At 41.1% G+C, this 23,243-nt stretch overlaps 3 protein-coding genes across 6 annotated transcripts; 2 read left to right on the top strand and 1 right to left on the bottom strand.

Moving 5' to 3' along the window:
• The first annotated feature begins 694 nt into the window (after nucleotides 1-694).
• Nucleotides 695-11,931, top strand: ddx46 (DEAD (Asp-Glu-Ala-Asp) box polypeptide 46). Of its 2 annotated transcripts, none has more exons than XM_080040397.1 (23): nucleotides 695-813; nucleotides 1,065-1,229; nucleotides 1,683-1,805; nucleotides 2,336-2,423; nucleotides 2,526-2,694; nucleotides 3,184-3,428; nucleotides 3,801-3,914; nucleotides 4,066-4,231; nucleotides 4,621-4,741; nucleotides 4,906-5,081; nucleotides 5,349-5,470; nucleotides 5,849-5,927; nucleotides 6,801-6,883; nucleotides 8,073-8,237; nucleotides 8,366-8,528; nucleotides 8,719-8,912; nucleotides 9,056-9,193; nucleotides 9,360-9,509; nucleotides 9,668-9,895; nucleotides 10,136-10,354; nucleotides 10,864-11,008; nucleotides 11,208-11,281; nucleotides 11,463-11,931. In XM_080040397.1, exons 1-23 carry the CDS (start codon nucleotides 797-799, stop codon nucleotides 11,508-11,510), a joined length of 3,192 nt encoding a protein of 1,063 aa, XP_079896523.1. In that variant the 5' UTR covers nucleotides 695-796; the 3' UTR covers nucleotides 11,511-11,931. The 2 variants fall into 2 exon arrangements, with proteins under 2 accessions (XP_079896523.1, XP_079896522.1); XM_080040396.1 differs by having other exon boundaries at nucleotides 2,523-2,694.
• Nucleotides 11,932-12,297: 366 nt separating this feature from the next.
• On the top strand, nucleotides 12,298-20,049 carry cUnh5orf24 (chromosome Un C5orf24 homolog). Of its 3 annotated transcripts, none has more exons than XM_080040469.1 (2): nucleotides 12,298-12,480; nucleotides 13,921-20,049. In XM_080040469.1, the coding sequence occupies exon 2, from the start codon at nucleotides 13,927-13,929 to the stop codon at nucleotides 14,554-14,556; it is 630 nt and encodes a 209-aa protein (XP_079896595.1). In that variant the 5' UTR covers nucleotides 12,298-12,480; nucleotides 13,921-13,926; the 3' UTR covers nucleotides 14,557-20,049. The 3 variants fall into 3 exon arrangements, with proteins under 3 accessions (XP_079896595.1, XP_079896594.1, XP_079896593.1); XM_080040468.1 differs by having other exon boundaries at nucleotides 12,298-12,566; nucleotides 13,924-20,049; XM_080040467.1 differs by having other exon boundaries at nucleotides 12,298-12,566.
• A 1,635-nt stretch (nucleotides 20,050-21,684) lies between these two features.
• On the bottom strand, nucleotides 21,685-23,241 carry LOC307260623 (uncharacterized protein; the record flags this gene model as incomplete). The annotated part of the gene is made up of 1 exon (XM_080040897.1): nucleotides 21,685-23,241. The coding sequence occupies exon 1, from the start codon at nucleotides 23,164-23,166 to the stop codon at nucleotides 21,685-21,687; it is 1,482 nt and encodes a 493-aa protein (XP_079897023.1). The 5' UTR covers nucleotides 23,167-23,241.
• Between the last annotated feature and the right edge of the window lie 2 nt (nucleotides 23,242-23,243).

The following is a 23,243-nucleotide window of genomic DNA, read 5'->3' as shown; positions in this document are numbered from 1 at the left end:
GAGTATTTTAAGTTGTATTGTTTTACAATTTGAAGTATCTTTTCATGATGATCTCACAGGCTCTGGTTATGCAACTCCTGGTGTATAGGTCCTACCAAATAGACTATTATTATGCTTGCCTTTGGTGAAACAATTTTAAATATTGTGTATTTAATTTTAATATGGTGTATAATATGCATTATTTACATTACTTTGGGGTATAGAGGTATGGACATGTTGTATAAATGAGCTATACATGGGATGCATTACATTACATTACATAACAATCTTAAAATGCCCAAGTTAAAAGATAGTATATAAATGTCAAACTTGGCATAAATGCTGAGCTCATGTTGTCTGTACTTGACAAGTACAGACAACAGTAGATCGTTTATACATCCGTTTTTTTTTTATTATTGTAAAGTGCCTTTTTGATTATTGAATAAAACAATGATAGGCTATATACATATATGAACAGATGCAGACATTATGAAAGTGTAACAGTCACAAGTGTTAGTACTGCAGTGCCAACCTTTGCTTTACTACAATAAAAAGTTTCTATTTTTACTCAGTTATGTAAAAACATTTGGCACCACCTGTGTAATTTTGGGCTCCAATGCATTTGTAGTCGCACCCCTGACCTCCCACCGCAGGGCGGCGCACCTCGCAGTTCACCCTTTGAGTTTGTGAATTGGAAGTGTCGCAGTTTTTTTACGCAAAGGTTCAAAGACACAAACAACCGTCCAACGAACGGGAGTCGTCTTTAAACTGTGAACTCATTTCACTTTTGTATGAGACGTAACTCCGTGGAATAACAATGGGACGTGAGTCGAGGTATGTCCCAATTGTGAGGTCGATTTGTTGTTTTTTATGTTATGTGGAATAGATTGTGGCTGCTAAACTCTGGCTGTTTTAATTTCGATAGCTAGTTGAAATTAGCATGCTAGCGGCGCCGTCCTGATTATAGTACACGCGAGCCAAAACAGTTAATCTCATACAACATAATTACAATATGAATAAAAATGTGTGTTTTTTAAATAAATATATAGGCTTTCTAGATAACTATTATGTTGTTTGGTCATCAGACACTACAGGAAGCGGTCAGCGTCTCGGGGACGGTCGGGCAGCCGTTCAAAGAGTCGCTCACCGGACAAACGCTCCAAGAAAGAGGAACGGGACCGAGGCCGGAGGGACAAGTCCCGCAGCAGGGAGCGCCGCAGGTCCCGCTCCAGAGACAGAAAACGACCCAGGTGGGTGGTCTACGTCACTGTGTTTTTACAGCAAATAGATGTGACAGAGAGAGAGAGACTTTACAACTTTACACTTAATTAACCAAAGTGTGACATTAAGCTGCAAGTGGATTCAGGTGGGTTTGTATACAGCCTGAAATAGCTTCAACATAGACATGATGATCAATATTATGCAGGTGACACTGACATGTTTTCACATTTCAAAGTTGTTAATACTATTAGACAGTAGAAAATACATGGAAGATAATCTATGACTAACGACATCAAAACTAAAATAGTAATAATTTGTTTTTGGAGGGTCGAAATTTGTTTGCACATGCTCAAAAATTCGTTGTTTGTGATCAATTGAAATAATCACATGGACTAAGAAGCTAATTATACCAGTCTACTACAATACTACCTCTTGTTATATCATTTTTTTTTAATCTCAAATGTTTTTCCATTGCTGTCCAGACGCTCCAGGAGCAGAGAAAGGAGGAGGTCCAGAAGCAGAGAGAGGAGGAGGTCTGGCAGCAGGAGCCGGGCCCGCAGGTCCAGATCCGGCAGCCCCAGCAAGGGCAGGAGACCAGATGAAAAGTGAGGGGCCTTTTAAAGCTATGAATTCATCATCATCAATTTGTAGACTTATTTTAACTGCACATATTAACACACGGGTTGACACATTAAGGTATGTCAAAATGGCCAGATAATGTATGTACAGTAAACAAAGACAGCGGTCAGATGAAGGTGGTTTGCCCAATTTTACTTAACAAAAACGATGTTCTAGATCTAGATAACATGCCGGCTAGTGGTTTTGATGGGTAGGTTTTTCTGTCAAAAGGCCTTCTGTCAGATTTTCTTTTTTAATCGGCAGATTAGCATGACATCCCAAATTGGTTTATGATCTTAAATAATCACTTTACAAAAAAAGAAAGTTTGACACAGCTGCTCCCAGTTTGATGTCAAAAAGACTTTGATGGGAGCGGTTGGACGTGGTTTCCTGATTCCTTTCCGCCACTTTGTTTTAAGTTTCTAACTTTAACAACAACTTTATAGTTTCCAGCGCAAGAATAATTTCGGCATGCTACTGTTTTTCTTATGCTCTTTCTTGTAACCTTCCCTAACAGGGCCAGGAGCAAGGAGAAAGACAACATCGACCCTCTATCCGACAAGAAAAAGATTAAAGAGGAGAAAGAGGATGAGAAGGTTGAGGATGTAAGTTCCATAAACTTAAGTTCTTGCTTATCTCTTAAAGGTCACCACATAATAGATCTTGGGTGGGAAATAATTCTGATCGTTCTATGTGTGTTCAAGCAGGCGGACTTTGACCAGAACAAACTAGAGGAGGAGATGAGGAAGAGGAAGGAGCGCGTTGAGATGTGGAGGGAAGAGCAGAGGAAAAAGGCCATCGAGAACATCGGAGAGATCAAGAGAGAACTGGAGGAGATGAAGCAGGGCAAGAAGTGGAGCCTGGAGGATGACGAGGGTGAGGACCTACTGTTAAAAAAGCCATCAGCCCTTTGAATGAATCCACTGCTGGTTATCACTACCAGGAGTGAGCCATGGAAACTACCGTTTTCATCCAAAAGTGCCACTAGAATCAACAGAAACTCAAAGTTATTCGTAGCTACTTTAAATCACAAAGTATATCATTTTATAAGGTATTTATACAGTTATTTATAAATAATAACAGCATTGTGCAACTGTATCAAGCAAACACTTGGTATTTGTAGTTGATAAGTTATTGAATAAATCAATTAAAATAAAGTGTTTGATTAATATAAGTAAAGTTTTTTCTCAGCCGAGCTAAGGGCAGAGGGTGTTGTACTGTATGGAATGTGAAGCCCACTGAGGCAAATGTCTTTTTGTGGTATTGGGCATTACAAATAAAACTGAATTGATTTGATCTATCACTTAACCACTACAGACCTAAGCTTTAGTGCTGCAGAGCCTTACGGTTGACTCTTCATTTCAGACGATGACGAGGATATGTCAGCTCCAATGGAAGGCGACGATGAAGAGGACGGTGAGGAGAAAGGAGAGATGAAAGAGATGGAGGTGAAGGAGGAGCAGAAAGAGGAGGGAGAGCAGGAGAAGGAGACGCCCATGGAGCCAGTGGCCGAGGAGGACGACGTGGATCCTCTGGACGCATACATGGAGGGAGTTAAGCAGGAGGTCAAGAAGTTCAACATGGGAACGGGCGTCAAAGGAAACGATAAGGTTAGTTCTTGTATTTAGACTGGAACCAAGTCCTGTGATGTCTAATCAGGGTTATGAACAACGCAAAAAGCAGCAGCTAAACGTTGAGGGGGCTTTAAATAATGCATCACTATTGTTGACCTCAATTGGAAAACATAAGGGCAAGAAACATTGATGACCACCCCAGTCATCCTTATTTACTTCTGACACAAACAATAAAAACAGACAAGTAAGATAGATGTCACATTACTTGCCATTTGTAATCTTTTCTGTTTGCCAAACTGCTGCCATGCTGTTAATAAACTCCTGTCTACTAGTGTTGGACTGCATGTTGACTTTGTGGAACTTTTATCTTTCTTTATATTTACCGGAAGTGTTTTCTATCTTTAACAGAAAGGAGGAGCAATGCCATTTACCAAGGTGATGACCGTTCTTAAAACCAAGAAAGGACTTCACATGCACAAGAAGAAGGGGGAGCTGATGGAGAATGACCAGGATGCTATGGAAGTGAGTTTTCCCTTTTCTATTTATTTCTTAGGTCAATCGTTCACCTGCATTTCTTCGTTGTGATTGCTTTTTTCCCCATAAAATGTCATTACGTTTTTCCCAATGGAGCCCAACTGCTAACTCTCCAAAATGTAACTGGTGTGTTTGACAGTACTCATCAGAAGAGGAGGAGGTGGATCTGGCTACGGCTCTGACAGGCTTCCAGACCAAAACGAGGAAGGTCCTGGAGCCTGTTGACCACAAGAAGATCGAGTATGAGCCGTACCGCAAAAACTTCTACGTGGAGGTCCCTGAGCTCGCCAGGATGAGCCAGGAAGGTCAGTAAACTCAACACTGGAGATTTAGATTTCCACCTATGATTAGCTTTTATTCCACCTCCTGAGGTTTTTAAATAAAACTTTTTCACACATCCTCTACTACTGTACCAACATGAGTTTTACTTCACATTTAAAATCCTAGCTGTATAAATGTAGTTATGTGTGTACACATCCATTTACAAGTTCCTGCCATTAGGGTTTACAATACTGTTTGACTTTTTTTTTTTTACTACTGATACATTGAGCATTTGGCATCTATTTTACATGGGGGGAAAATGAGATGACATTTTTTTTATTGCTTGGTAGAATTCAGAATATCATGTCTTGTAAACCTTCAATCACTGCTCATCTTCTTACATCTCTTTGTTGGCTGGTTTTAATCGATACAGACGTGAATGCGTACAGGCTCGAACTGGAGGGCATTAATGTTAAAGGGAAAGGCTGTCCCAAACCCATCAAGACCTGGGTGCAGTGTGGGGTGTCTATGAAGATCCTCAGTGCTATGAAGAGGTGAGTCTGAAGGATTGTTATTGATGCCGTGATGGTCTTGGCAACTTTTAAAGCAAACAAAGTTAAAGGCTTATTTGCCCAGTGAGCCCCCAACTTGAACCACATTCCAAATGTGGAAGCCATGCCACCACGCCAGTTAATTAAATTTTTCCATATGTTTCTAGGCATAGCTACGACAAGCCCACCCCCATCCAAGCCCAGGCCATCCCTGCCATCATGACAGGCCGAGACCTCATTGGCATCGCTAAGACCGGCAGCGGGAAAACCATAGCCTTCCTGCTACCCATGTTCCGACACATCATGGACCAGAGGCCGCTGGAGGAGTCTGAAGGACCAATCGGTAAGGAACACATCATTATTATACTTTCTTTACTTATCACTACTCCTATGTTTTATAAGGACCCAAATGTAGGTCAGAGGAAGACTAAAATAGGACCCGTTTTCACTCTGGGATATAAACCCACTGGCTGTTGGCCTCTTTATCTGCCATTTAAAGTAAAGTTTTAGTCGGTTAATTTTCTTGGAGAAATTGTTGCATCACATTTGAAAAGTCAAAGATGGAAAATGTATTTTTCATTCTTCTCCCGTTTTCCTCCCTCTCTCACAGCCGTAATCATGACTCCCACCAGAGAGTTGGCTCTGCAGATCGCCAAGGAGTGTAAGAAGTTCTCTAAAGCTCTAAATCTGAGGGTGGTGTGTGTTTATGGAGGCACGGGCATCAGCGAACAGGTAAATAAACACACGCATACAATGATTTTGCCTGTCACATAATTATTTTATTTTATTTTATACAATTTTATATATAATTTTCTCATCTATTTTATTGTATTTTTTTTTACAATACAATCAAATCTGGTTCTGCTGCATTTTCTTAACAGTTCATGGATTATTCTTTCGAATGTGACACTTGATCCATTAATTAAGAAAATCCCTAACAGATTAGTATCGTGAACATAATCATTGTTGTCATCCCTAACTTTGAAACAGTACATTTGAATTTATAGAATACATTAACGTGCTCTTTCAAAGAAGAGGATTTTTTGGGTCAACTATTGAATTTGAAGTTTGAGCGTTGCATTTATACTGTCGGCTGTTGTTTGCTTCCAGATTGCTGAGCTGAAGAGAGGAGCTGAGATCATCGTGTGCACACCCGGAAGAATGATCGACATGTTGGGTGCCAACAGCGGTGAGTTCAGACTCCTTGACCATGTCACTTCTGTTCTTTATTCTGATAGGATGTCAAGCATTTTTCTGATGCCCTTTGAGCCTTTTTTGTTAATTACCTTGCATGGAACACATTTTAAAATATGATAAAGTACATAACCAAGTCAGTACCACACTTACTAAACTGTTGACATTATTTGACCACCTTTGGGATCAGTCAAATCTACAAGACAGTGATGTGTTTCCTGAACATCGGGGGAAGTCCAGGTAGGTGGACCTGGTGCTGCCTCCGTGGTTCCTCCAACTTCAAGCCAGGGCCGATCATAATGTTTGAATTGATAAGTGGGTTGTAAGATGGGTGTATCAGGATTTGTGATTTATTATATGAAATGAGAGTAGCTTGAATGCTGAATCAGGGTCCTACTGTGTTAGAGCAATCATTTTAGTACACTTTTACTGTTCATTGTATAACTAGACAGTCATGATAATAGAAGGGTTCTTGTGTTTCCACACATGCGAGGTAATCTGTAATATGTTTCCCTTGTAGGTGAAAAGGCGCTTGGTCAGATAATGCTTGATGGGGCTCCATCTCTTGTATTGTATCTTGAGGCTGTTTTCAGACTTTTACAGGTCCCCCAATGCCCTTGAGATGGTACGCAAGACCAGAAAAAAAAACTAAACTTACGTAAAACTAAAATATTAATGAAATGAAACCCTGGTCACGTGAAATTAGTCATCAGAAAAATGTGTTGAAGTTACCATGTCTTGTTTTGTTTTCTAGTAATACCAAGTAGTCTTAACTTGAAAGCGGTTCTGTGTTAGTATTTGATGATTTGTCGGCTAACTTTTCTTCAATTTAATTGTTTGTCTCGTGCTCCTCTCCCTTGGTGTGCAGGTCGAGTCACCAACCTTCGCAGAGCTACATATGTGGTGTTGGATGAAGCTGACAGGATGTTTGACATGGGCTTCGAGCCACAGGTGGGTGTAACTTAGAATTATACATTGGGAAAAGTGGTTTCTCATACCCATTTCTAAATAATTTGTTGTTGCTTTGATGTACCGTCTTGATGTAAACAGTTAAAGCGGCAACAAGTAACTTTTAAATATCTTTTAAACAGCCTCATGTTTCCTCTCATAATCATAAATTACCTTTAACAGCAAACGAGACCATCAGTGCAAAGAAATACGTTTTTATATAGTTTTTATTACTGCATTTGATCTGGTCGTCCACCCAGTCCGATTTTCGGTTCACGCGTGCATGCTCTATGGTCACATATCCGTATTGGTCACAGATTTCAGTGTGGCGCAGGATCGCGATTTGAGAAGCCTGTCCCTCCAGGTGAGGGAAGGGGAGCGGGAGCCTTGTTTGAGACAGTTGTTTGTCGTCATAATGACTGATAACGGGGCTGAACCATAAAAGAAAAAAAAGAAAATGCAATGAAGAAAAGCTAAAAGGGAGAGTGATAGTCGGGCGGGAGGGCGTTGCCAAGCAACGTATACACAATTTCACGCAGCGAACCTAGACTGCAGTGTGTACTCCTAAATGAATGAGCGGTAGCCTACTAAAACAAAGTTTACTTTGCCTCACCAGCATCATCAGATGACCATTATTCATCTGAAATAGTCATTATTTACAACATAAACACATTACCTCATCGTGATACTAACTAACTGCCATCTCTCGTTCATTCGCTTTGTGTGAGGACACGGGGACTCGTTCAGCTCCGTGAGAGGTGACAATGCATCAACTCATTGCAATCAGGTGTGTTTAGCACTTACTGGCATTAGTTGATGCTGTGTCACCCATAGACTCACGGAGCCGAAAAGAGTCCGGTGCCCTCACACTTTCAACACACGGACACGCACCATATTGCTTCCTGATTATTTGAATCTTGCACGAGCTAGAAAACAGCTTCACGACAGCTGGCGTCGTAATAATACTACCGCTTTTGTTCAAAGGTGTCGCCAACGTGCCGACTTACTCGTAGTAGCTTTAACTAACCTCAAAACCAGCACGAATTTTATGAAATGAGAGTACTCATTTTACATCATTGCCAGTTTCTTCTGTTCTCTTGTATTCTATTCTGACCAGTAAAGCAGACCAACAATAAAAAAATCAAGTTAAACTAAATGTACTAACATTGAGTTGTTGTCTGGTTCCGACCAGGTGATGCGTATTGTGGACAACGTGCGTCCAGACCGCCAGACGGTCATGTTCTCCGCCACCTTCCCCAGAGCCATGGAGGCGTTGGCTCGCAGGATCCTCATCAAGCCCCTCGAGATCCTGGTGGGAGGCCGCAGTGTGGTCTGCTCTGATGTGGAACAACACGTGGTAAAGCATGTCATTGTTTGTATAAAGGGAACAATTGGTTTAGAACCCAGATAAACTCCTGTGCTGGCCTACCAATGTGTTCTGCTTAGGTTTTTCTAATAGCCTTTTCTTTGGGTTTGCTTGTATAGCTGGTGATTGAGGAGGATAAGAAGTTCCTGAAGCTGCTGGAGATCCTGGGTCACTACCAGGAGAAAGGCTCGGTCATCATCTTTGTGGACAAGCAGGAGCATGCAGACTCACTGCTCAAAGACCTGATGAAAGCCTCGTACCCCTGCATGTCGCTGCACGGAGGTAAGGGGTCACTTTTTGGATGCACCGATTACATCTTGGTGATACTAAATACATTCACTATCAATGGCTAACCATAAGTCTAGGATGAATGTTAAATAACCCATTTTGAAGAGCATCTAGTGAATGCTTTCTGCCATGGGTATGTCTAGTGCTTGGTCTTTCTTATATTCCTTTCCTGTCATCCCCTTAGGAATTGACCAGTACGACAGAGACAGCGTAATCAATGACTTTAAGAATGGAGCCTGTCGCCTGATGGTGGCCACCTCAGTGGCAGCCAGAGGCCTAGACGTCAAGCAGCTGATCCTGGTGGTCAACTACAACTGTCCCAACCACTACGAGGACTATGTTCACAGGGCCGGACGCACAGGGCGAGCAGGCAACAAGGTTGGTTATTTAAAGCTAAAGTTAATTTGGTGTGCTGTGTTTTTAATGTATTAAAATGCATTGGCTAGTTTGATGTAATTTGGTTAAATATTCCAATTATGTTTATATCTTTACATGTCCCTTCTTCTTGTTACTTTTCTCAGGGCTTTGCCTACACCTTCATCACAGAGGATCAGGTTAGGTATGCTGGTGATATCATCAAAGCCTTGGAGCTGTCCTCCTCTCCTGTCCCGCCTGAACTAGAGAAGCTTTGGCTCTCCTTCAAAGACCAACAGAAATTGGTAAGAAAGGGGGATCTGAACTAGTTAAAATGGTGTGTGCAGCAAAGCTCCATTCAAACATAAAGCTGCACTAGGCAGCATGTAATGGCATTTACAAATGCTCTGATGATTGAAAACAAAGATGTTATTTGCACTTGTTCTTATTCGCACTCCTTCATCCTTGCAGGAGGGTAAAACCATTAAGAGCAGCAGCGGCTTCTCGGGGAAAGGCTTTAAGTTTGACGAGACTGAACACGCTTTGGCCAACGAGAGAAAGAAGCTTCAGAAAGCTGCTCTTGGACTGCAGGATTCTGATGATGAGGACGGAGCCTTGGACGTGAGTAAAATTTAAATATCACCGTTTCATTACTCCGTTTAAAACTCTGATCAAATATCTATTAAATTCGCATCATGGTGCAAAATCCAACGCTCAACTGTACATGTGACTATTCCAACTCATCCCAAACTATCTCCCCTACTTTTTCACCTGCTCAGATTGAGGAGCAAATCGAGAGCATGTTCAACTCTAAAAAGAGGGTGAAGGATCTGTCTGCTCCTGGGGCGGCGGGCGGCTCGGGGGGAACTGCTTCCTCCACAGCAAATGTCTCAGGCGGGACGCCCGGCCTCGGACCTACGTCTGCTGGAAACATTCAGAAACTGGAGATGGCCAAGAGGCTGGCACTCAAGATCAACGCACAGAAGAACCTAGGTGCAGAGGCTCAGGTATGTCCAACAGACATGAAATATGTTTTGTGCAGGTTTGTCTGTGAAGGAGAATTGCTGAGGAATGACGGGAAGAGAGGAATTTTTATCTCTAAATCCTACATCTTATTTGTAAATCATCACATAAGATTTATTACTTCAATTGCAGTTATGTTTAATAATTGGATATTACATTTATTGGCTGCTGCACCAGACATGGACCTCAATAAAAATCAAATTGTGGATTCTCTTCATGTACAGGATGTGATGCAGCAGGCCACCAACGCCATCTTGCGAGGCGGCACCATCATGACTCCCTCTGTGTCGGCTAAGACCATCGCAGAGCAGCTGGCGGAGAAGATCAACGCCAAGCTGAACTACACGCCGGTGGAGAAGCTGGAGGAGGAGCGGCAGGCGGCGGAACAGGCCGAGACCATCAAGAGATACGAAGAAGAGCTGGAGATCAACGACTTCCCTCAGGTCAGCAGCACTCAGTCCCCTACTCTACTAAAATACACAGCAGATTCCTCTTTTACATTTTAGAATTGTTTTGGGATTTTCTTTTTCCCCTTGCCAGGTGATATTCAGTGACATTTTTAAAATCTAACAAATGTGTTTCTTCCTACTGTTTCTAAGCTTAAAGCTCCCAGTGAAACCCAAATCCACAAACTGTTTCTATGTCATTTGGAATTTGTAAAAGCGTTACAGAAATTCGGTTTAGATGAAACATTGCCTTGGAGACCGTTTGATACAGCGACGCCCACACCGTCCTCTCAAATGGTTTACGACAGCAAAAAAGCCTTTTTTTAAAACTACATTTTATAATATTTATGAACATTTATTTTAAATCAGATTTTAGTTTTAGCTTATTGAGACACCCGACGTTGATAAAATGTATGCATTTTTACTATTTTAGACCAGGTTTACAGAGGCTTTAAGTGTAGATTTGTAGTCTTAAATACAATGTTCCTCATTCTGTCCTTCCTCAGACGGCCAGGTGGAAGGTGACATCAAAGGAAGCTCTGCAGAGGATCGGTGAATACTCTGAAGCCGCCATCACCATCAGAGGAACCTATTTCCCTCCAGGCAAAGAGCCCAAGGAGGGAGAACGCAAGATCTACCTGGCTATTGAAAGTATGTGTCTTTATTATTTGATTAATTCATTCTAATTATTTATCAGTATTACATTTTTAAGAATTTTTACCCTTTCCAAATGAAAATCTTTTTGAGTACCTCTGGGTTCTAAATGTACTTCTTATGGTAATTCCTGTTCTGTTTTGTTTGCTAAGAACTTTATAACCTGTATATTAATATTGAGTTTGTTTTTATCTAGGTGCAAATGAAGTGGCTGTGCAGAAAGCCAAAACGGAGATTACACGGCTAATCAAGGAAGAGCTCATCAGATTAGTAAGTATCTCTTGGATATTGAAATATAATAAATTCCGGATTACATGTGGAATAAGAGCCTGTTTCAGGTTGTCTGGCTCTAGTTTTTTAATTCAGGAAGCATAAAACATGGGAGATTTGTTTTAAGCACATACAGTATCAATAAAAGGTGTCGCTCATATTCCTTTCCTTTTTTTTTCAGCAAAATTCCTACCAGCCGACGAGCAAAAGCCGGTACAAAGTGTTGTAGAGGGGACAGTTTCCATCAGTCAAGAGTCTGCTGTCATCTCTACAGTTTCATCAAAGTGGTTGAAGATTATTTTAGTCTATTTTTTAAATAATGCTCCCTTCAATTACCTACGTTGTGTTTTTCCCCCCACTTGGATTCCTTTGTGCTTCACTTGAGTTGCTTTGTGATTTTATACCTACAGGTCATAAATACCAAAATGTCTCATGTCATTTTGACCTCATGTGTCTGTGAGCCAATCAGCAATGAGCTATCTGCAATGTCTTTGAATAAAAGACATGTATTCTGTTAATGTCTTTCTTTTTTCTGGTCTAAATTCACCCCGTTGTCTGTACAGGTAACGTAGCAACTGTAGTCTTTATGTGGAGAACCTCGGATACAAGATTGTTTTTACTTTTCCTCACAATAAAAAGATGTGTTGCTAAGGAAATCATGCTTTGTGCTGCTGTCTGCATTATTATGTGTGGTAGATACTGTGTGTGTACCCTTACAGACTGTTTTAAATTATTCAACAGCCTTTGGTTTTGTATATTATTCATCAGCTGCGGGAAGTGCTGTTTGGTAGGCATTAAGGCTGGGATATGACTCAATTTCAGGACAATAACATCACAAATAAAGTAGGGTGTTGTAGCTTTATTGCCAACAAACAGCTTTTTGGATTTTGAAGTGAAAACAACATTTTGGATGTCCAAGTGGTTCAGGAGAGGAGGGAGAAGAAGAACCTCCTCGTATCCCCTTGTTTGGTGCTTTGCGCATGCTCAGACGGCGCTCCCGTCTTATTAATTTTTAATGGAAAATGGCTGCGTTTCTTATCCAAACCTCTGGAGCTGGGAGATGAACAAAAATACTACATCAGTGTAGCTGAACTACCTCCCGACTCGTTAACGTTACAACCGAAAAGCCAGCCGATGTGCTTTTGATCCGAACGCCAGCTGTCCGATGTCCTCTGCGCTGCGAAAAAAAAAACATTTGGGTAAAATGGACCGACTCTCGCTTTGAGGGATGAAAGCTAATTTTTCTCCTTAACCCTTTCTGCTCTGAGATCTGCTAACAATCGAGGTACAGTAACCTTAGTGCTAATGTCGGTAGCCGATTGGGTGCATTTAGATTAATCGCAATGGCCTAGATGTATGCACTGCAATTGGATATGCGCACTTTTCCGCTCCCTCGTCAAGATTTCAAACCCTCTTCTCTATAAAACCCACCTATCCATACAAAATTAGGCTGAATCCAGACGTTTGTGTTGTGCCGTTGCACATGGGAAAAGTGGCAGGAGGGTTTGTCGTCTGGTTGCAAAAATGCGGAATCTATGTGCATGTTTGTTTTTTTGTGAATGAATATTAAGCTACTACAGACAGTGTAGCGTTTGTGATAGTAAAGAACACACCTCCTTGTATCTTTGTTTCCTCTGCAAAAATCTCACTAGGAGACGCAGCAGCATACTGCTTCGCTTTGAAATAATTGCCTCATATTAGTTACAAGCACGGTATAGCAGTTATTTTGCACATGCATGCTAGTTATTATAGAGTGTTCCCTTTCACTGCCCTCCTCTACAAGCAGGTCAGAGGTCAACTGTAGACCAGCTGGTAGGGATGCATGCATTTTGCTCAAAGGCACTTCAGCACCACTTTAATGAGGTTTTAGCTCTTTAACCCAGGCACCATTTTTTGTCTCCATTATCACAAAGCCATCCTACATCACACATTTACATTCAGACTTTGGGTGAGTTATTACAAACATATAACATTTTAAATCAACCTAGTTAAAAACTCTTTGACCTCTGACCTGTTTTTAACATCATTGTTTATAATTAGCCTTTGAAAAGTCAGAATAAGCAGACCACCAGCCATCTTTATGGCTTGCCCAGGCTCACATGCGCATATCCCAGCTAACATGAATGTGAACTTATCGTCAACATACACCGACAGGACAAAATACAATCAAAACAATGTTACAATAATTTGATTCAGAACTTCTATTTGAATCTTTCCTGATCGCAAAAACTACAACAAGGTTGGTTCAGAATCCCTTTACTGAAAATAACCTCTAAAAGAGTTAGAGGTTATTTTCCATATAGGGTTTTGTAACCGGCCGTCTAGTACAAGCTGGTGAAAAGTTGAGAGATTTCTTCTTTACATTAAGTATTTTTCAGTTTTACAAGAGGCTATAAGGATGAATACAAATTGATTTGCTGGCCAAAGGCAATTGTCATTGTGTAACACCCTTAACTTGTCCAGGTTTCTTTCCTCTATAGGCCTACAGGTCAAATATCAACACCTTTATTGTAGAGTTGAAAATGTCTTCAGTTTATTTTATTTTGTCCCTTGCATTGTAGTTTAACAGCACTTAGAGCTATCAGTACCTTTATCTGTTTGTGACAATAACCCAGTGGCACCTTATTTCTGACTCCCAGCAGAAGATGATGCGCCAGGTGACCAGCAGTGACTTCTGCATGACCAGCAGGCCGTCGTGCCTGGCGGAGGACGGCCACCTCCACCCAGCCTCCCACTTTGAACTGTGCACCTCCCAGGCCAACAAGTTCTACCCTCCAGTCCCTCCCTCCCTTCAGATGACACTGGCCCCTATGGTCTTACCCAGCGGCAGCCACAAGCCCATGGTGTGCCAGAGGCAGGAGGTGCTTGGTGGTGGTGGTGACCCTCGCTCGCCCGGTAAAATACCTGGCGTTAAAAGCCCCGATCAAGCACCCGACGACAGCAAGAAGAAGCCCAAGGGTGTGGGGAAGACGGGCAGGCGCGGCAGGCCTCTGGGAACCACCAAGCTGGCCGGATACAGGACCAGCACGGGGCGACCCCTCGGCACCACTAGGGCCGCCGGCTTCAAGACTAGCCCGGGGAGGCCGCTGGGTACGACCAGAGCGGCGGGCTACAAGGTCAGCCCCGGACGGCCTCCTGGAAGCATCAAGGGCCTCTCCCGACTCAACAAACTGGCTTACGGTAGCACCTGCAGCGGAGCAGCGTTCCCCTATCCACTACCGCACAAGGAAATCATCTGTGAACCTTCCTGCAAAGAGAAGCCAGCAAATGAGTAAAAGCTTAAGGCTACCCCGTGTTTCTACTAAACCCTCCACTGGTTGGATAAGAGACACATGTGTACAGGATTCCTGCCTGGACATAGGAGGGTGATTGTAGCCTTTCCCGGTCTGCTGTGAGACTGCGAGGAGGAGATTTTCTATTGTTGATGTTGGTGTCATCTGTGTGCCTGCCACCTGATCTAATACTGTACTGGACACTATGGTGTGTGTGGGAGTTCCACTGCACGTTGCAGTGTCTGTTTTCTTGTAAAAAAAACAACAACAGAAAAACACACAAAATATGACCAGATGGTCACTGAGAGAGGGGCTTTATCTTACTAACAACTATAGTGGAAGTTCATGACAAGTTACATTTTTAGTGTGCTTCATGTAGCATTTTAAGCATTGAATGATCGAAATGTTTTATTTCAGTTAAAAAAGGCAAACAGCCACAATTGTGTGGAATAATTTGCTGGGCCACTGTACTGCACAAAACTAGGCGATATATTACATGTTATGTTCATCACAGTAGGCTACAGTTTTAATTCCATATTAGCTAATGTCATTGGGTAATCGCTCTTGTTCTTGCTCTATAAACAAATACATGCAAAGCAAGAAAGAAGGGAGAGACCAGTAGCAACATTGTGTTTGCAACAGGAGGGTTTGCTGGAAATGTGGTCAAAATGATCTATGTAGCACCTTTAATGTGTCACAAATGTCACCTTGCAAAATGTCTATATATTATTTGCATGCAAACGTCATCAAAGTTAACAGAGGCGACTTACAGATTGTTGTGAGGAATAACACTGTTATTCGAGTTCTTTTTTTTTCTACTAAAAGTATCAAACAAAAACAAAAATACATGCATTAGACATTGTCATCATCCCTCGCTTTTCTTATATCCTGCTAAACGTTGGCAAATGTGGACCGTGGATAGTTGCTCCTCGACCACCACAGTAGACATTTGAATGAATAGTGTTTGTATGTTTTGCTCGGTACCAGATCACTTGGAATTATAGTAACTGTTGACGTGGTTCATCTCGGCCACTAGACAGCTCAGAACGTCACTGTAGAAATTGGAAATTTGTTCATTAACTTTTTGCTTATAGGACTGTTGGAATTTTAAATCAGATACCAAATTATACATACCCCTAAATTGCCGGATGCATTTGTGTTTAATTTTGTACCACCATAGTGCAGCTGAAGACAGAACTGTGCTTAAATAAACTCGTCTTAATTGAGAAGAATTTGTTGAAAAGTTTTGAATTTTCACACCTAGACTTAATCTTCTCATTCTTAAACAGGTCTTGGTCTAATTTCCAAAAAGTTGATTGTGTGATTATTATTTAATCTGACCGGAAATCTGGTATTTTGTTTTTATATCCCAACTCCTGCAACAAGATCTGGACATGTTTCTACCTTTTTGACAGTATTAGCTCACAAATATTGATATACTCTATGTATAGAGAGAGAGAAGATTGCTTTATTTAAAAAGGTACATCTGGAAACTCTGTCAGCCAAAGAATTACTATGTAACTTCTGTGATATCCATCAAAACCAGAGGATGCATTGTTGGTGTCAACAAGAATACAAACTTACAGTAGATAGAATACGAGCTAACAAAATTCAAAATAAATAAATGGTTTGCTTAATGTTACATTTGATCTGGGAAAATTAGATTAGATTTATATTCAAAATATAATTTGATCTGTAGATATGTTGCTGAATGCACTGACTGACTGATATGGCAGTTAACATTGTAAATATAAAAGTTATTTACACAAATTATTGCTCAGAAAAAAACATGTATTTTATGTGACATTTGTGAGACATACCAGTTCCCAACTCAAATATCGTATTTGTATTCTTGCGCACAGATAAAAAAAGGAAAACTTTAAATACATGTTTTCTTGCATTTGAATGCTTATTCATGAACAAATGAGACCATCGCTGACTATACTATCACTACACTTCTGGCCTCCATTCTGCACCAGGTTATGTTAAGTGGGGACTGTGCCGATAGGTGGCACTGTTCTTTCAAGAGTGAAAGGGCGATGGAAAAAATCACCTCCATCATATTCATCACCTTAAAAACATCTTGAGAGTAATCGAATAGCCGCATTTGTCACAGGTGTGAGACAGGCTACACGTCAGCTCAGTCATGGTCTCATTTGTTTACACTGATCACACAACAAGAATTCAACAATTATATTTTGATGTTTGAGTTTCTTCAAGGTAAAGTAATGTTATGGCTTATTAATCTTTCCTGGTTTGAGTTTAACAACTGCAAGGTCCAGTCATGGATATTTTTTCATGTTGCTATTTATTATGTTGTTCTTACATTAACATGGCCCCGTTGAAAATGTTAACCTCACTGTTGGGGAAGCTGGTGTTTTGGTGAAATGTAAGATAATGAAGTGCAAACAGGCTAAAGACAGAGATGAAAGATGCAGTAGTTTTATTGGTTTCTTTTCACAACATCCTTACTGCACCGTGAATACAGTAGCTCACATCTAGTCAGGTAATTCAAAAATAACTGTCTATTTGTGTCATTGTAATGTAGCCAAGTGTTTATTGTTTTAAATTTTAATCCTAAAAAGTTCCTTGATGAACACTCAGTTTTAGGTATCATTCATTTAAATCCAGAGGGAGAAGAAACCGTACAGCTTAACTGTGTTTCTCTCGGGCGACAACATTTAAAATGGTCAAATTTGGTGCAATAATCTGTCAATCTGTACAAAGTGGTGTACTGTGAAAACTTTGATACTATCACTTTTTATTATGGTTGTATTTTGTATACTTGTGTCCAAGGCCTTCTGTCACTTGTGTTGATGTGTGTGTTGTTAACAGAGGTTAAAAGTCACTTACAAACATCCTTTTCGCCCTCCTTTACCAAAGAATACGATGTTATCCAGCTGTAGGCATTGATGCTATAGTTTTTAAAATATTACATCTCACAAAATAACCTTAGCATGACAGTTACTGTGTACAATGTAAATGAAAAAGCACTTGGGGACAATTAATAAAAGATAGTACGATTGTTTGGTTAAAAATCTTTAACTTGAAGCGATTAAAAAGGCAGTTTCTTGAACAAATTTTAAATTGCTTTACAGTGACAATGTTAACCTAGAACTTCACATTTCATTGTGTTAACATCCATGTTATCATCTTCTTATGTGTAGGTCTTATGTACCTGATATTAGACTGATTATCTTTTGTTGAGGTTATGGCTGACCATCTCACATTGTGAAGTTTGTGTTTATGTTTAGGCTTTTGATTCATACGGTGAGGTGGAGCCAGATGGGATGAATATGATAGCAGGATGCACTGTAAGCTGGATAGCCCCCTTATCACTCTTAGCTGTATGGAAAGGAGGGGTGTCATTAATATCTATGATTTCATTCAGCTGCATCAATTTCGGGGTCCTGCTATTGTGTATGCTGGCTCACTGTCAGTGTAACTGGGACCCTTGCCACGACTGTTAATGTAACAGATATCTTATACTTAAAAATAACAAGGCACTGTATCTACACACCGAGACCTTGAAAAGATGACAGTGTGATGTGTTTACCATGTTAGGTGTCACTGCAGAGCATCCTGAAGGTCTGTGTAACAGTTGTTTCACTATGTTACGTTAAGTTCTTATCTAAAATACTTTCTTGCTATCTTTGCTTGCTATGTATGGACAAGGTGCAAGAAAGTATTATGCTACAAAAGACAATTTCTTTCCTGAATGTTATTTACTTGATGGAAGGCGCTAACATTTTGGATCTAACCCTGCAGAAGGGATAAACGATGATTATGGAAGTTGGATAACCTAAAATAGACTTTAAAACAGGTTTGATTTATTTACATTATTGTCATTTTTAGCGTCAGCCCATTTCTTTCTCTCACCTTCTTCAATGAAAACATGTCTTTTGTCGGTACATTTACATGATTATTTCAGAAAATGTTACCTCACACTTTTAGTGTTTTTGAGGAGACGTGAAGCCCAGTTACTCCTAAGTGTGATTGGCAAAGTATGTGAAGCTTTGTATTAATACCATTTTATTCCTGCATGATTGTTGTGGAACGTTCAAAAGTTGTGTAATAAATCTGAAAGTAATACATTCTGCTGAAATATCATCTTGAAATATTTTCATTATGCAAAAGAGTCATATTTCATAAACTTTTTAATGAGAGTACCCGTCATCTCAGCCATGAATCAGATTTTATTTTTGCTCTGTTTGTCACCAAAAAATCACAAAAAATAAAAAGCAGAATATAGAGCATTTGTCAGTGGGAAATAAAAGAACACTTATCTGCTTAAAGGTCAATTTCTTTTTGTGTATTTGTAGAATGTTTGAACAATAACTTCTCAAAATGGATTCCTAAAATGTGTTACCATTATCATGTAAAATCACATGATCAGCAAACAATTTTACAGAAGGTTAAATTTAAAACAATTTCAGCTGCAGAGTAGCTTATTTTACTAATGTTTTATATTTACTTTTACATTCATTTAAAACTAAAAAGTTATGTGATTATTCATTATCATTAGACCAGCAGCAGAGCATGCAGAACAGACAGCAGTATGTAAAATAGGCCTACTTAAAAAAACTAAATTGTACATATTATGTTTATAAAGGTATTTTACAACTAAAATCACATTTTTGTTTCGTATTAGCCTACAATCGATCGGCAGGTGCTCAAAAGAAATGCATAGGCTATAGACTAACACATTTTTCGATATTACTCTTTTATTCATCTAGTATTTTATTAAATATGTATCCTATTTATACAACAACAAAAATAAACTTTAAGTAGCCTATAGGTCAAAATTATTTCTAATCATCTCATTTTGAATATGGAATATTTTCCCTGCACCATTTACAATATATAGGCTATAATATTTAAATGAATTTTCTGTAATAATAATAATCAAGACAACATAAAATCATCACAGTACCACTCACTTGGTTTAATCTTAGCGCAGACACGTATCATGTAGAATACTGTGCTGCACCACAGATTAGTCACTGTTTATAACTAGGTGGCTAGGCCTAGCTCTACAAGAACTCACACAACTCAGCAGTGTCTCCAGCATTAAAGGTGCTGTAAGCGGAATGGTTCTTTTAGCTAACTTCCTGTCAGTTACTGCAGTTAGCAGTCCCCTCGCTCGTCCCTACGTCACCACATCATGCACTCCGGTCTTCAAGCAGCGAGTTATCTAGCATCATCTCAGATCCATAAGTGTGATAAAACATGATATAAACCATCAAAACAGACATTGGGAAGGATTTTTACCTGCTCCGCCATTGTCGGCGAATAAACATTCACCCATCTGCTCTGCGGGTGCACCGGCAGTGAGACGGGTGCCGGTTTGTAGCGTTCTTTCTTCTGATTGGATACTACTTTCGGGATCCCCGAACAACTTAATTTGCAGATTACATGCAGAGCGGGTGACTGAGAGATCGGAGGTATGAAACCAGGGCTGGACTGGCCATCTGGCATACCGGGCAAATGCCCGAGGGGCCGGCAGCCTTTTGGGCCGGTGAGGTTAAAAAAAAAAAAAAAAAAAAAAAAAAAAAAATTAAAATCTTTTTTTTTTTTTTTTTTTTTTTTTTTTTTGGACCCTCGGCTGTGTGACTCGGCCCGGCCCGGCCAAGTCACACAGCCGAGGGCCGAGGTCCCTTCCCTCTCGGGAGTGCCATGGACATATAAATGTGCGTGCAGGCTGTCAACTTCACCTGAAAGTTACCAGGCCATTACTCATTATGATTGGTTCTAGGCTAGGCCTGGCCCAATCACACACACAGCAGAGGGCTGCCCATTCAGAGGCTGCATTGAGTTGTTTTATCACGCATTCAACTTGTACTCAGTAATTATGAGCATCTGACGATGGTCAGTTTTACATTCAGGGCCGTCGGACTGCGGACAGGCTTGGGGGGGCCCAAGGCAGAGGGGGGCTGCACCCAAGAAAAAATAAATTATTTTTTTGATTTATATTAATTTTACTGGCTCAATATAGGCCCCTGATCTTTGAAGGCCCCGACATTTTTTATTTAGGGGCTATGAAGATCAGGGGCCTATATTGGGCCATTAAAAAATACAAACGAAGGGAAAAAATTCCCGAAGCTGACTGGATTTTTTAAACTTTCTTCTTTCTGCTTTTTGGTCATTCTGTGTCTTTGAATCATTCCAGAAAATAGTACTAAATAGCTTACATAGGAAACAGTTGATTTAGCCTTTGTTTTCTCCTCAAAGTGCACCAGATTGATGAATTTTACTTTAACATTTAAAAAAAAATCTTCCGGGGGAGCATTCCCCCGGACCCCCCTAGAAGGTCCAGGGTCCACGACACAGTCTCCCAAATTCCTGTGAGAAACACTGTGTGTGTGTATGTTTATTAAGAGTCATTAGACCAGGGGTTGTGTTCAAGTACGCGTAATAATCTGGTCATTCATCAATAGAAACATTGTGTTGTTATCTGGCTCAGAGAAGGACCAGTCACTCATACGTTTTGGACTATAGACAAACAAAGCTTTTACATGTTTGTATTGTAAGACCGCCTCTCAGAGAGCCCATCAGGACTTTCTGTATAGGGGCCCAGAATTTGGTGCAACACCCCTTCCTCCGCATATCGTATAAACGGTGGGCTGCCATGGCCAAAAATGCCAGGGCCGATTTTTTGTCCCAGTCCAGCCCTGTATGAAACGCGCACACTATATAAGTGATCACTGTATGAATATAGAGCGATTTAATACGTATATTAATCTAAATATATCGCTCACTTCACCTTTAACTTGAAGCCAAAGAGAGATTGAGTGAACCTGTTTTGTAATTGTCATAAAACAGACTTAACTTTTACATTCTAATGACCAAGATTTGTGAGTAAATCCAAATAGACTACACATCCACACATTTTTCTAATAAGCTATCTTTGTATGAAACTGTCATCTGACCCATTCTGCTCCACTTCATCATCCAGGAACAACAAAAAGTCAACAATCAAGTTTCAGCGTCTCAATGGAAGGCTTTCAGACTGTTCAAGCCCACGGAGATTCCGTATTGAACACATGCTCGTCCGTAGCCTATTGAACACACTCTCGCCTGTATTGAACATATGTTTGCCGAATTGCCGTACTGAACGGACTCCCGCCCGTATTAAAACCTTCTCCTGCCCTTACGGAACCCAAACCCCCCCGTATCAAAACCAAACCCACCAAACGAAGTCTCAGCCGTATAGAACGTGGACGAAGTCTCAGCCATACCGGACGCACTCCCACCGAAACTCAACGGAGTCTCAGCCGTACCAAACGCACTCCTAAATGCATTCCCACCGAACGGAGTCTCAGCCGTACCAAACGCACTCCCAAATGCATTCCCACCGAACGGAGTGTCAGCCATAGGCATACTGAACGCACTCCCAAATGCATTCCCACCGAACGGAGTGTCAGCCGTACCGAACGCACTCCCGCCCGTATTGAACATGTTCCCACCCGTATTAAGCATACCCCTTCCGCTATCTGCCACTGAAATTGGTGGTAAAACCTCCACTGTAGCCACTGCCAGGGAGATCTTTGTCCACTCTTCACTCAGATCAGCCTCCAGTTTATCTCTGACCTCTGACACCGCTACTGTCACATCCTCAAAAGAGCAAAGAGGATGGATATCAAAGCTGGGTAAGTCTTTGAATTCATTCAGACTTGAAAAGTCGGGGTACTTGTTGAGGAAATGGAGGTGATCCTCTGTGTGTGAGAGCTTCTCCAGTTCACTGTCTTTCCTCCGCAGCTCAGTTATCTCCTGCTGCAGCTTCTCCTCAAGCTCTTCAGCTCGACTCACTTCACTTATCTGCTGGGATCTGATCTGTTGCTTCACTTCAGAACTTCTTTCCTCAATGAGACGGACCAACTCAGTGAAGATCTTCTCACTGTCCCTCACAGCCTGATCTGCAGAGACATTGATAACCTCCACCCTCTGCTGGAGAACATTGACGTCCTTCTCTCTGTCCTGGACTCTCTGTTGGATTGTTTGTCGACTCGTCCCAAGCTCCGTCTGCCTCTCAGCCCTTTCTGCTGCAGCAGAAACTGTGTCATGGCCTTTGTGATCATCCATGGAGCAGAGATAACAGATACTCTGCTGATCAGTGCGACAGAAGATCTTCATTACCTCGTCATGACGAGAGCAGATGTTCTCCTGAAGCTTCAAAGTGGCTTCAACCAGCTTGTGTTTCTTTAATGGAGCTATACTGTAGTGAGGCTGGAGGTGTTGTTCACAGAAAGAGGCCATACACACCAGACAGGACTTGAAGGCTTTCAGCTTCCTCCCAGGGCAGAAATCACAGGCCACCTCTCCAGGTCCAGCGTAGGAATGATCTGGTGAGGCAGCTTGAAGTTCTACTTTCTTCAGTTCTTCCACTAACTCTGCTAACATGGTATTTTTCTTCAGAACAGGCCTCGGTGAGTAGCTGTGCCTGCACTGAGGGCAGCTGCATGTTTCCTTCTCATTCTCTTTGTCCCAGCAGTCTTTAATACAGCTCATGCAGTAGCTGTGTCCACAGGGAATAGTCACCGGATCCTTCAGAAGATCCAGACAGATTGAACAGCTCCGTTTTTCTCGATCCAGCTGAATGACTTGCTGCGCCATTTCTCCTCTGGACGACGGTGAATGTCAGTTAGTTTCACTCTCTGTTTCCTGATAAACGCTGTGCTCATTCCCCTGTT

This window comes from Ammodytes marinus (assembly GCF_949987685.1).
Source record: "Ammodytes marinus genome assembly, chromosome: 14".
Lineage (NCBI taxonomy): Eukaryota > Metazoa > Chordata > Actinopteri > Uranoscopiformes > Ammodytidae > Ammodytes > Ammodytes marinus.
The sequence above is the reverse complement of the archived record's forward strand: the minus strand, read 5'-3'. Positions and strand labels throughout refer to the sequence as shown.